General features: G+C 58.1%; 2 protein-coding genes and 1 long non-coding RNA gene across 3 annotated transcripts in view; 2 read left to right on the top strand and 1 right to left on the bottom strand.

Moving 5' to 3' along the window:
• Positions 1–12,575, bottom strand: part of LOC138730648 (uncharacterized) — a 256,765-nt gene that overhangs the window by 8,327 nt on the left and 235,863 nt on the right. The gene's annotated exons all lie outside the window — the stretch shown is intronic.
• The window catches only part of ILRUN (inflammation and lipid regulator with UBA-like and NBR1-like domains), an 81,665-nt gene that overhangs the window by 50,794 nt on the left and 18,296 nt on the right, over positions 1–12,575 (top strand). The window lies entirely within an intron of this gene.
• Positions 1,278–9,666, top strand: SPDEF (SAM pointed domain containing ETS transcription factor). The gene is made up of 6 exons (XM_069875879.1): positions 1,278–1,385; positions 6,913–7,368; positions 7,920–8,117; positions 8,204–8,251; positions 8,645–8,785; positions 8,879–9,666. Exons 2-6 carry the CDS (start codon positions 6,939–6,941, stop codon positions 9,055–9,057), a joined length of 996 nt encoding a protein of 331 aa, XP_069731980.1. The 5' UTR covers positions 1,278–1,385; positions 6,913–6,938; the 3' UTR covers positions 9,058–9,666.

Genomic DNA, 12,575 nt, shown 5'->3' with positions numbered 1-12,575 from the left:
GTGTCCCCAGCACCTCATCCTGCCCCCTCCTCGAGGAGATGGAGCCGTATCCCTCGTGTGTGGGATGGTTTGGTTGGTGAGAAGGGCTCCTTCTGTGCCCAACAGGCTGTGAGCATCTTCGCTTTCAGTCTCTGCTGCAAGCCCCGTGTAGTCACAGTGCTGGTGTAGGTGATGCTCGAGGGGTATCGGTTGGGGATGCTCCGGGGATATTGGTCCGGGGTGCTCCTAGGGTATCAGTTGGAGGTTCTCCTGGGGTATCAGTTGGGAATGATCCAGGGGTATCAGTCGAGGATGCTCCTAGGGTATTGGTCAGGGATGCTCCAGGGGTATCGGTTGGGGGTTCTCCTAGGGTATCAGTCGGGGATGCTCCTGGGATATTGGTCCGGGGTGCTCCTAGGGTATCAGTTGGGAATGATCCAGGGGTATCAGTCGAGGATGCTCCTAGGGTATCAATCAGGGGTGCTCCAGGGGTATTGATTGGGGGTTCTCGTAGGGTAACAGTCGGGGATGCTCCTGGGATATTGGTCCGGGGTGCTCCTAGGTTATCAGTTGGAGGTTCTCCTGGGGTATCAGTTGGGAATGATCCAGGGGTATCGGTCAGGGATGCTCCAGGGGTATTGGTTGGGGGTTCTCCTAGGGTATCAGTCAGGGATGCTCCAGGGGTATCAGTCGGGGATGATCCTGGCCCCACAGCAGCCCAGCCTGTGCTGGGAAGCGATGTTGTGCTGCAGGGTCTCTCATGTATCCAACAGGTCTCTGTGGTGCAGAGACCAGGAGGAGCTTTGGTCTTGGCCCCCGTGGCATCGCCATCTCTTGGATGGGCATCCCAGATGAGGCTGGGAAGGGGTTAACGGTGCCTGGATTTGTCCCACTGGGCTCCCAGGGCACGTTTGTGTTTGAGCCTGATGTCTCCACGCACCCTTCAAGGGTTAAGCCCAGCTTGGGCTGTTCAAACACCTCCAGCTGAGGTAAGCACCCAGCTTGTTTGTTCAGGTAAATAAGGAAGGAATTCGATATAATGGGCAAAGCAGGCACTTGCTGAGCACCTTGCACACCTCTGGGCTGCCGGCTTCCCCCTCGCATTCCTCCAAACAGCCTCCCGCTGCCTGGCTTCACCCCTTCACTGCCCTGGGAGCATCTCGGGGTGCCCTGTCCTCATCCCTGTCCTCGTCCCCATCCCGCTGGTGCCCATCGAGAGCCCATGCGGCTCAGCCTGGTGGCTCTGCTGCCGCGGTGCTGGCGTTGAGCCACCCTCCCCATCAGTGCCGGGACACCCTTCTTCGGTCCATGCCCACCCCGGCCGTCGTGCCGAGCGCCGCGGGGATGGCTCTTCCCACCCTACACCGGGACCCATGCGGTTTCTGAGCCGCCTGCACGCCCTCGAGGTAAGCCCCATGCTGCTGCCATGACCTTCTGGATGCTCCAGCATCACCTTCTCTACCTCCTGGGGCTTCTACAGCCTTTTCGGCTCCGATTTGGGGCAGACATGGTGCCAACCCCTGGGAGCATCACATCCCAGGGCTCCTCACACCTCTAAGTGTCATTGGGTAAAATAGGCATAGGTTGTCCCCCGCTGTGAGGCTCCTGGCTCTCCTGGCACGTTGCCACCTGAAATAAAATAAGATTTGCAGATTTTGTGGCTTTGCAACCCCCTCTGGCTCAGGAGAAGAGGGTGGGGTGGGAATCGGGGCTCCTGGGGCTGGCTTCTCCCAGCACACCCAGTACCAGCTGAGACTCTGGGGAGGGTCCCATGATGTCCGGTGGCTGGTGGGATGAGGTGTTTTGGGGCATGGTGTGGCCAGTGAGGAGCTGGGGTTCTTTACAGAGCATTCTAGGTCCCGGGTGGCCATCCAGGACCTGCCAGCTCAGGGATGTCTCTATTAAGACACCAGCCCAGGTTGCCCAGAGCAGTGGTGGCTGCCCCATCCCTGGAGGGGTTCAAGCCCAGGTTGGATGGGGCTTGGAGCCCCTGATCCAGTGGGAGGTGTGGAACTGGCTGGGCTTTGAGGTCCCTTCCAACCCGAACCATTCTACGTTTCTCTGATAAAACACTTTGAACCCCTTTAGTGCCGTCTGAGCGCGTCTCTGCTTTTCTGCTGGGTGATTTTTTTGTCACTGTGACAGGCACGTTGGCTCTAGGTTTGATTTTTATGGTTCTGCTTGGTTAGTGAAATACAAACGCTGCCCGGCTGCCAAATCCCCCACAATAGGGGCTTTCTCATGGGCAGGGAGCTCGTGGGGGAGGAAGGTGCTGTTATAAATAGGGGCTCCCTGGCCCTGCATGGGGAACACCAAGCTCCGCTGCTCACCTGGGGGACACCGAGCACTGGGGCTTCGCTCAGGCCACTGGCGTCTCGTGCCCACACCCCTCCCTGCTGCTGTTTGCCTCCCCGCGCCGATGGAGAGGGCAGCCTGACCCCGGGCGTGGGGACCCGCGGGGACGCTCAGTCCCCGCACCAGCATCCATGCAGGTAACGGCAGGAGGAGCTGGGGGAGCCTCGAGGGTGTCGGAGGAAGCTGGGGGGGAGCAGGGGTGCAGGACCCCTGAGATGATCTGTGTTCCTCCTGGATGTCCCTGGACTCACCCTGGTCCCAACTCCATCACCAAGCAGCGTATCGGAGCGAGACCCCCGGGCTGTCCCATCCCAAGCTCCTGCCCTGGCTGTGGGGTGGTATCCTTCTGTCCTCCACCCAGAGATAAAAGGGGCGCGTGGCACAGACAGGGGCAGGGTTTGTAGCTGGGAGGGACGTGGCACGGTGAGGCTCTCAGGGTGGATGGGACGTGTTGGCAGAACCCTAAGATCTCAGCAACCTCTGAGCACCTGGCTGCCCTCAACAGCCCCAGCTCATGCAGGGACCCCAGGTCCAAGATAAATCCCACTGCCTACGGCTCTGCTCCGGGAAATCTGGGACAACTTTGGATCCCACACCTCTCCAGATCATAGAATCATAGAATCACCAGGTTGGAAAAGACCCACTGGATCGTTGAGTCCCTGGATGGCACAGCACATCTCCATCCCTGTCTCTGTTCGCATCCCCAGCCTGGGGGTTGGAGATGACCCCGGAGCCTGGCCTCCTGCCCTGGCTGCCTGCGAAGGGCTTCCAGAAGCACCCAGGGATTTGGGAGCCACCCTGGAGCCTCCTCCCGCAGCGAGCCAACAGCCACCAGTCCCACGGGCTTCCCAAGCCGTGCTCCGGCACAACCTGTTTAACCGCAGATTTAATTTGAATTAACGGGCCCATTGTTTGAGGGTGGTGGTTGGGTAGATTTCTTATTTATTTTGATTTTCTTGCTCCCCAAGGGCTGATCTCAGCTCTACCCAGTGCTGGCACCCACGTTGCTTCCCTGAGTTGATGGTGGGTTGGGTTTGCCAGGAAAGCTCAGGGCGATACAGGAGGTCCTTGTCCCCATCCTCATCTCCCTGGATCACGGCATCTGCTGCTTCCCCAGGCTCTGGATGGGGCTGAGTCCTTGCAACCCTGTGGAGCTGAGCCGTGACCCAGCACCACCCAAACCCCTGGGCTTGCTGCTGGTCCTACAGCTTGGGTTCCCCGTCCCAGCCCTGCTTAAAGGCAACGTCTGGGTTCATTCTCTCAGCTTTTGTTGGAGTTGCTTGGGGCTGAGATATCCTGGTGCCCTTTGGTGGTGGCTTCTACCTTTTCCTCCTTTGCTCTGCTCCGTAAGCCCTCGTGCCAGCAGCTCAGCACTTTGCTGCAGCATCCTGAGAGCAGGGGCACCTCGTGCCCATCCCAGCTGGCTGGGGTGTCTGCTCCGTGCTCATGGAGCACTAGGGAGTGATGCAGGGTCTATGAAGTTGAGGACAGCAGGTACCTCCTGGCTGTGCCTTGTGGTGATTGAGCTTTGTTGTAGGATGTGGAAAAACACCTCTGGGGGCTTGATGGCTCCATGGGAGTTTGGGGTCTGCTCCTCCGCTGCTCTGCAGGCGTGTTGGGGGGGCTGGGGTGGATGTCCTGAGGGTGTCCCAGCTCCACCCAGCACCCCAGGGATGGCACCACTCTCGCTCGGAGCCTCCCCATAGAATCATAGAATTGCTAGGTTGGAAAGGACCCACTGGATCATCGAGTCCAACCACTCCCATCAATCACTAAACCATGTCCCTCAGCACCTCATCCACCCATCCCCACGGGCTGCTGAGCTCCTGGCATTGAGGAGAGCATTTCCCAGGGCTGATGCAACCGCAAGCACAAACCTATTTGGCTCGAGTGAGGAACGTGAAGGTTTTTAGGTTGTCGTGTGCGTCAGTGCTCCCCATGAGCATCTCAATGGGCTCGAGGTTGCCCTCCCAGCTCTCCTTTTCCAGGAAAAAGCCAAAAAAAAAAAAAAAAAGAAGAAGGAGAGGGAAACAGCCACCCAAAGCGGTTTCTTAGAGCAAACAGGTCCCCACCCAGCCTGGCCGCCTGCGTGCCAGCGAGGGAGAAAGTCAAACAAAGGCCCCCGCCCTGAGACTACAGCACCGCTTGGCAGGTGATTGCTTGGGCTTCTGGGGCCGCTTGCCCAAGGGATTGGGTCCTCCTGGTCCTGACTGGGAGGAGTGGGATGAGGATGGGGATGGGATGAGGATGGGATGGGATTTGGATGAGGACGAGGATGGGATTGGGATGAGGATGGGGATGGGGGTGGGATTTGAATGAGGATGGGGATGGGATTGGGATGAGGATAGGGGAAGGAATTGAGATGAGGATGGGGATGGCGTGGGATGAGGATGAGGATGGGGACGAGATTGAGATGAGGATGGGGATGGGGATGGGATTGGGATGAGGATGGGGATGGAATTGAGATGAGGATGGGGACAAGATTGAGATGAGGATGGGGATGGGGATGGGAATGGGAATGGGATTGAGATGAGGATGAGGATGGGGATGGGATTGGGATGAGGATGGGGATGGGATTGGGATGAGGATGAGGATGGGATTCGGATGAGGATGGGGATGGGATTGCGATGAGGATGGGGATGGGGATAGGATTTGGATGAGGATGGGGATTGGATTTGAATGAAGATGAGGATGGGATTGAGATGAGAATGGGGATGGGATTGGGATGAGGATGACGATGGGGTGGGATGAGGATGGGATGGGATTTGGATGAGGATGGGACGGGATTTGGATGGGGATAGGATTGAGGTGAGGATGGGGGATAGGACTGAGGTGAAGATGGGGTGGGATGAAGATGGCAGTGGGGCCATCCATCCACCCTGCCCAGTGCTAGGAACAGCTCCGCAGCTCTTCTCCTCCATCTATCTGGTTCACGGCTGCAGGAGAGGAGCCCGACAGAGGCTGCACCACAAACCCCAGAGCATCCTGGAGGCGCTGGAGATGAGACTCCTCATCCCCAGCCTAAAAAGCCCCCGCGGCCAGCGCTGTGCAGTGGGGCTGGAGCTGGGCAAGCTGTTACCTCTTTCCTTTTGTGCTGGGAGCAGCGTGAGGCTGGATTTAGGGCTGATCTCCTAAAGCTCTTCTTTTAATCTAGAGTAAATCAAGGAGAGCTTTGGAAGCCGATGCCATCTCTCGGGGAGACTGTTTGGGCAACGAGGTTAGCTTGGAGATGCAGGCATCTCTTCCTCCTTCTCTTCACTGTGGTGCCACCAAAACCCCTTGGGCTCCAGCTTCTGAACCTGTGACCCTCCCAGGGTCCCTGTGGGATCAGGCTGGCACGGGTCCTGCTTAGGTGGCCATGGTTTCTCCATGAATTTTTTCCAAGCTTTATGGATTTTTCCAAGAGTGAAAAGTTGGGCAGAGGTTCCTCATGGTGCAGGTGATGCCAAGCCTAAAAAATCATACTTCTGGGAGTGTTAAGAGCCTCAGCGTGTGCTCTAAGCTCATCCCCACTGGTACCCACCCCGTGGTGTATTTTCCCCTTTTTAAAACCCTTTTTTCCCCCCCAAGTTGGGATTTAGAGCAAACAGGGCACCCCCTTTCCCTGGCCACTGCCCTCCATGTCCCTTTAGGAGCTGCCTGGCTTCCGTAGAGGAATTTGGGGTTCATTCAGGCTTTGCTCGCTCCTTTTTTATTGCAGGCTCCATTGCAAAAATCACTAGGTTTTCTGCTTTGAATTTGGGGTAAGCTTTTTTTCACTTCTTGTAAAGAGCAATGTCGGAGGCAGGCAAGGAGCTCAGCAGTGCTCTGGTCACCAGCATCTCTCCTGGCAGGGGCTTTCTCTTCCCAAAGCCTGAGGATGGCTCTTGAGGGGGGTTCTCCACGGATGGAGCTGTTTCCTAGTGTTGCCATGGCAATTCAGCAGGCTCATCCTCTTCTCGGTGGCCTCTAGGACCCCCGGGTACCAGAGACAGATGGGGATGGGCTAATTTTTGGGTAGTTTTTCTTGCAAAAGAGTAAAAAAGGAAAGTTCTCTGGGTGCTGGTAGCAGCGGCCGAGAGCTGAGCTTGTTCCCAGTTGAGTTTGGGTGCTGTCACTGCTGGAGCATCCTCATGTGAAAGCTGTGGGTGATGTTTCCATGCACAAAAACACACTGGAGTGGTTCAGGCATCCTGGAGCCTTCGATACCCATGGATCTCCCTGCAAAGATGCCTTGGATACGCTCCCGCGTGCTCCACTGCCTCCCGCAAGGACGTTCAGCCCTAGCTGGGACTAAACAGCTGCCAACCCAGTGTGCAGCTCAGGGGAAGACCCTAAACCCCTGCAATATTCAGGAACCCCCATGCCTGGGGGCTCCTTCTCCCTGCTGGCTGCTGCAGCCCCCCAAAAACAGGACAGCCCCCCCAGTCCCACAGCTGATCCCCAGCCTGCCTTTATCCGAGGGCTCGCAGGGCACCGTGGGTCTCTTTGGAGGTTTTTTCCCCCTCTAACAGGCTTAATTCCTCCTTTTGTGCCTGCCTGCTGGGTGGGAAGGCAGGGATCGGTGCCTGAGCGAGTCTCTTCTCTCCTCCTCTCCAGGTTCGGAGCTGGTGCCGAGCGGAGGGATGGGCAGTGCCAGCCCTGGGCTGACAGCTCTGCCCCACAGCCGCCTCGCCCGGCCGGACGCTGCTCTCCTGCCCCTCCTGAGGGACCCCAACCCGCGGAGCTGGGGCTGTCCGGAGAGCCCCAGCCCCCCTGCCACCCCCGAGCAGCCCCTGCCTGCCTTCTGCCTCCACTACTTCGACATGCTCTACTCCGAGGACATCGCCTGGGCCACCAAGGGCGCGGGGGAACCGTCCCAAAGCGGCACCCAGGGAGGGCGAGGGGAGCCCCAGAAGGAGCCGGAGCAATGTCCCATCATCGACAGCCAGGGCTTTGGGCTGGGGGCCGAGGGGGACCTGGAGGAGCACTCGCTGGAGCAGGTGCAGAGCATGGTGCTGGGAGAAGTGCTCAAGGACATCGAGACGGCTTGCAAGCTCCTCAACATCGCCGCAGGTGGGTGCCTGCACAGCTCTCCCTGGGGCAAAGCGGGTGACCTGGGTGCTGCCATGGGATCTGGGGAGGGAGGGAGGGAGGGAGGGATGCACCAGTGCATGGACTGAAGCTCTCCTGCAGCTCAGGGTTGTGCAACCAGGAGCTGGGGTCTGGGCATTGCTAACACCCAGGGATGCCAGCAGAATCATAGAATCATAGAATAACTAGGTTGGAAGAGAACCACTGGATCATTGATTCCAACTATCCCATCAATCACTAAACCATGTCCCTCAGCACCTTGTCCACCCATCCCTTAAACCCCTCCAGGGAAGGGGACTCAACCCCCTCCCTGGGCAGCCTCTGCCAGTGCCCAATGACCCTTCCCATGAAAAATTTTTCCTAAAGTCCAGCCTGAACCTCCCCTGGTGGAGCTTGAGGCCATTCCCTCTCGTCCTGTCCCCTGGGAGAAGAGCCCAGCTCCCTCCTCTCCACAACCTCCTTTCAGGCAGTTGTAGAGTTCAGTGAGGTCTATGGGGTGATCTGAGTGTCCTTCGCTCTCCCGCTGCCTCCAGACCCCGCAGACTGGAGCCCCAGCAACGTGCAGAAGTGGATCCTGTGGACGGAGCACCAGTACCGGCTCCCGCAGATCGGGAAGTCCTTCCAGGAGCTGTCGGGAAAGGACCTGTGTGCAATGTCCGAGGAGCAGTTCTGCCAGCGCTCGCCTGCCTGCGGTGACATCCTGCACGCCCACCTCGACATCTGGAAGTCTGGTGGGTGCCAGGGACTGGGAGGGAGTTGAGTGGGTGACGCTGTGCAGGGGGAGATGCCCCATTGACCGCCTGCTCCTTCCTTCCAGCCACGTGGATGAAGGAAAAAATCGCCCCAGGAGACGTGAGATATTGTGGTGAGTTCTGTAGGGGCTCAGCTTCTGCCTCAGGCAGGTCTGGGTCTCCCTGCATAACTGCAGTTACGTGGTGTGTTGGAGCGGCTGCTGCGGCGTTGTTGCACTCCCTCATTCCTGGAGCAGCCCCCGGGCTGTTTGCAAGGTGCAGCCAAGGGGAAAAGGCTGTGGGACCCTCTCCAGTCTTTTCCTGCACCCTGCGCATCCCTGCAGGGCGGCACAAAGGCAGAACTGAGTTGTTCTCTCTGCTCCAAGAAAGAGAGGAGAAAGTCATGCTTCCAGACCCAGCGTCTGGGCATCAAGCTGGGGTTCCCCAGACAAGGACTCGAGTGATTCCTTGAGGTGGTGCAAAGCAGTGAGGTCTCTCTCCCCCATCCCATCCCTTTCCCGTGGCAGGAGGTGATGCCAGCTGGGCAGACAGCAAGGTGGACTCATCCTGTGCCGGCCAACCCATCCACCTCTGGCAGTTCCTCAAAGAGCTCCTGCTGAAACCCCACAACTACGGCCGCTTCATCCGCTGGCTCAACAAGGAGAAAGGTGGGTGGGGGCTCTGGCAGCCCTGGGGTGGGCGCCGGGGGTGGGGGTGGCTGGTGAGGCTTTAAACCCTTTCGTTCCCTGCTCCCCTCCCAGGCATCTTCAAGATTGAGGACTCGGCGCAGGTGGCTCGTCTGTGGGGCATCCGCAAGAACCGCCCGGCCATGAACTACGACAAGCTGAGCCGCTCCATCCGCCAGTATTACAAGAAAGGCATCATCCGCAAACCCGACATCTCCCAGCGCCTCGTCTACCAGTTTGTCCACCCGGTCTGAGTGGTGGCGGTGGCTCCAGGAGGGACAGGGGACCTTTACTGCCTCCCTCTGCCTCCCAGCCACAGAAACCATCTTCCAACGCCAAAGGACCGTGGCTGGGGTGCCGAGAGGCTCAATCTCCTCAGGACCTGCTGGTGACGGACCGTGGGACCCCCCAGCTTTCTCCCAGCCTTGGAGGGGAGGGATGAGCCCCCCAGCTGAGGGACCACCACCAGTGTGCCCAGGAGTGGGGCAAGGACCGTGCAGAGCCCTCGTCTCCCAGCAGCGCTCCCGGGGGAGGGTGGGGATGGATTTCAGTGCCGGCAGAGGAGATGTGGGGTTGGTCAGGGTGAGATCAAGGCAAATGAATCTGTGGCTGGCACAGGACACAACCTTGGAGCCTTTTGGCAGGGATTGAAGGTGGGAGGGTCTCTGGGGTAACCGAAGGGAGGAACTGGGGGATTGAGGAGTCCCTGCCCTCAGGTCTCTCGCCCCCCAGCATGCGTTCCTCTCACGGTGTAGACCCAGGGCGTCATCCGGACACAGAGTCCAAGGGCACATCGCAGCAGGAGACCTCAATATCCCCCTGTCACCATTCCCCAGGGTTGCTGTGCCAGGGGGACAGTTCCCCTCCAGCCAGATCCCTGTCCCCATGCCTGCCGGTGGGACCCATGGCCCGCGGTGCCCGTTAGGAGTCACCCTGGGTGCTGCAGCCGCTCTGGATTCACCCCATCCAGCAGCTCTGGATTCACCTCAGCAGCAGCTCTGGATTCACCCTATCCAGCAGCCCTGGATTCACCCCATCCAGCAGCAGCTCTGGATTCACCCCTTCCAGCAGCAGGTCTGGATTCACCTCAGCAGCAGTTCCGGATTCACCCCATCCAGCAGCTCTGGATCCACTCCAGCAGCAGCCCTGGATTTGCCCCATCCAGCCACTTTGCATTCACCTCATGCAGCAGCTCTGGATTCACCCCATCCAGTAGCTCTGTCCAAGGAAGGGGCCAGCGTGGCAGGGGCTCTGCCTTTTGCAGCACCCCAACCCTCAGCTGCAGAGAAAGGGGCTGCCTGAATTTTGGTGGCTGGGCTCGTCCCTGCCTCCTCCATCCCTCCTGGCTGCTGTCTGTGGGTGGCTTCGCCCAGGCCATTGTTCAGGGAGGACAAAGCCCGGGGACAATGACACCCACAGGGACAAGGGCAGCTGCGGGAGCAGCCTGACACCAGCAGCACCCGGGATGCTGCCTGTGGTGGGAGCTGGGTGTGGGGTAACCCTGCACCCCCCCTTTGCCTGCCACCTGGGGACAGGCTCAGCTTCTCCCCTATGCTGGGATGTGGGGCTGAGAGGGATCTTTTGGAAAGGAAGCAGCTGTAAAACGTGGGACTGCGTGTACCCAGGCATCCCTGCAGGTGTAGGGGCACCCTGAGCCAGGTCCCCCATCCTTGGGCACGGAGACACCCAGAGCTCCCAAAGCCCCCAGGTCCTTGGCCCTGGCACAAGGCTCTTCCCTTAATTTAGATTTTATCTGGATTACTGTGTTTGGGAGAAGGGAGATGGCAGCTTCACCATTTCCCTCCGGACTCTAAATCTGAAACGCAACCTGCTGAACCCAGACGGGGACAGAAACCCAGGGACTGCTTAAACTGCACAATTCACCAAAGTCTGAGTTACCTGGCGCCATCAATCTTTTATATATTAATTTTTTTTTATTTGTTTATTTGCTTTACGGTTTTGGCTGGTGGCAAGTTGTGGTTTAGGTTCAAATGATGAGGGCAGATGGGTGGCCCGGGTACCCATGAGATGCTTTGTGGGAGGAAAAAAACCCACCTGGTTGTCTTTTGTTTTGTTTTTTTTTTAACTTAAAACAGCTGCCTGGGACGGCTCCTGCCTTTTTCTTTCCATTCTGCCTGTTTCACACCTTTTACATGGCAGAGGTGTGGATGCATCTTGGCTGGAGGGAGGAGCAGGAGGAGAAAAAGTGCCTTGGCCTCTGGAAAAAGGGGGGAAAAAGTAGAAATGAGGAGGGGAGGGGAAAGAAGAAAGATGTGTCTTGTGATTTCCTGTGTGTGAGGGATGCGGGGAGCAGCAGGAGGATGGGCTGGGGGTGCTGGTGCCCCAGATGTCATGTCCATCATGCAGGTCCATCACTTGGTGGGGTGGGTGAAGGTAGGTGGTTGCACGTCCCTGCAGGAGAAGTGAGGCAGAAGGGGGTTAAATGGTGAGGAAAGATACTACCGGCTGGGTTGGGGGGTGCACCCAAAGTCATGGTGTCCCCAAAGTCATGGTGTCCCCAAAGTCATGGTGTCCCCAGGGATGCCAGGACCTGACCCAGCACATGCCTGTGGGGGTGGGATGGGCAACCAGAACAGCAGGGCTCGCACACAAGGTTTCTCCCTAAACCCCTGGCACCTTCAGCCCTTAAATAGGGGAAAATAAATCTCTCTTCTCCAGGAGGAGCCCAGCAGAGTGCTCCCCCACATCCCAGCAGGTCCCAGTCCCTCCACCCCATCCCCTCAGCCTCTGCCTTCTCCTGGGGCTGCCCCTGCTTGCCAGGGAAGGGAGAGGGGTGGACAATCTGAAAATTGGTTTCCCCAAGGTTTCGAGGCTCTTGAGCAGCCAGGGAAGCTCCATCCACTCTCTTAGCATCAACTCCCCTTGCCAGGGTACTGGGGAGCTCTGGATTGGGAGCTGCTGCTTTTCCTGACCCTGGGAATTGCCCCCAAACTCATTTATCTTGTGGGCTTTACCTGGTTTTGCCTGCCGTGTTGGCATGGGGGGGGGGGTGTCCCCAAAGTCAGCGGCTGCTCCCCTCATCCCCGGGACCCCAGCAACGCACCCACTGCACCCCAAAGCCTCAGGGTGGGGGTGTCCCTACCTAGGGCTGTGACAGTGGCTCCCCTGCCCCAACCAGGGGGGCTGTAACCCCAACTTCTGCCTCCACGGGGGGGATGAGACCGGCGCACGGAGGCGAACGAGGACCCAGACCCGGAGGACGCTTACAGAGCTCAGTTGTTTTCGGTTGCTGCTTTTTTTTTTGTTGCTGTATCCACGGTAATACAATCACAAGATATATATATATATATTATATATATACTTCTTAAATTACACAATCAATGTACAAAAAACCGGGGTGCATTGCTGAGACAGGTGGTTGGTTGGGTTTTTTTCTGACTTTTTCTGTGGGTTTTTTTTTTTCTCTGTTTGTGGACCAGGCAGGGCTGGGTGGTTCTTGCCCACCGTGCGCAGCCCGTGGGGCATCTCCTGCCTCCCCGAGAACGCTCGATCCCTGGGGCCAAAAAAATTCTACAGAGGAGGGCAGGAGAGGGAGGAACGTGCAGGAAAAATGATGGCATCGATGCTGCTAAGATGAAAAAAGATGGAGATGACTGTAGGGTGGCAGACGTGCCCAGGGCAGAGGGGTTGGGGTGATGGTGCTGAGGGGGTCACGTCCACACCAGAGGTGGTTGGAGAGCCCCACGGGAGGAAGCAAAGGGCAAAGCCTGCAGCCGTTCCCCTGCTTTGGCTTGTTGTTTCCATTTGTCTC

This window comes from Phaenicophaeus curvirostris, chromosome 24 (genome assembly GCF_032191515.1).
Source record: "Phaenicophaeus curvirostris isolate KB17595 chromosome 24, BPBGC_Pcur_1.0, whole genome shotgun sequence".
In the NCBI taxonomy this organism is placed as follows: Eukaryota; Metazoa; Chordata; class Aves; order Cuculiformes; family Cuculidae; genus Phaenicophaeus; species Phaenicophaeus curvirostris.
The sequence above is the reverse complement of the archived record's forward strand: the minus strand, read 5'-3'. Positions and strand labels throughout refer to the sequence as shown.

Coding starts and splice junctions, on each gene's coding strand:
- SPDEF (XM_069875879.1), top strand. CDS start 6,939: ATGGGCAGTGCCAGCCCTGGGCTGACAGCTCTGCCCCACAGCCGCCTC. Junction 8,118..8,203: donor CCTCGACATCTGGAAGTCTG/GTGGGTGCCAGG, acceptor CCTTCCTTCCAG/CCACGTGGATGAAGGAAAAA. Junction 8,252..8,644: donor AGGAGACGTGAGATATTGTG/GTGAGTTCTGTA, acceptor TTCCCGTGGCAG/GAGGTGATGCCAGCTGGGCA.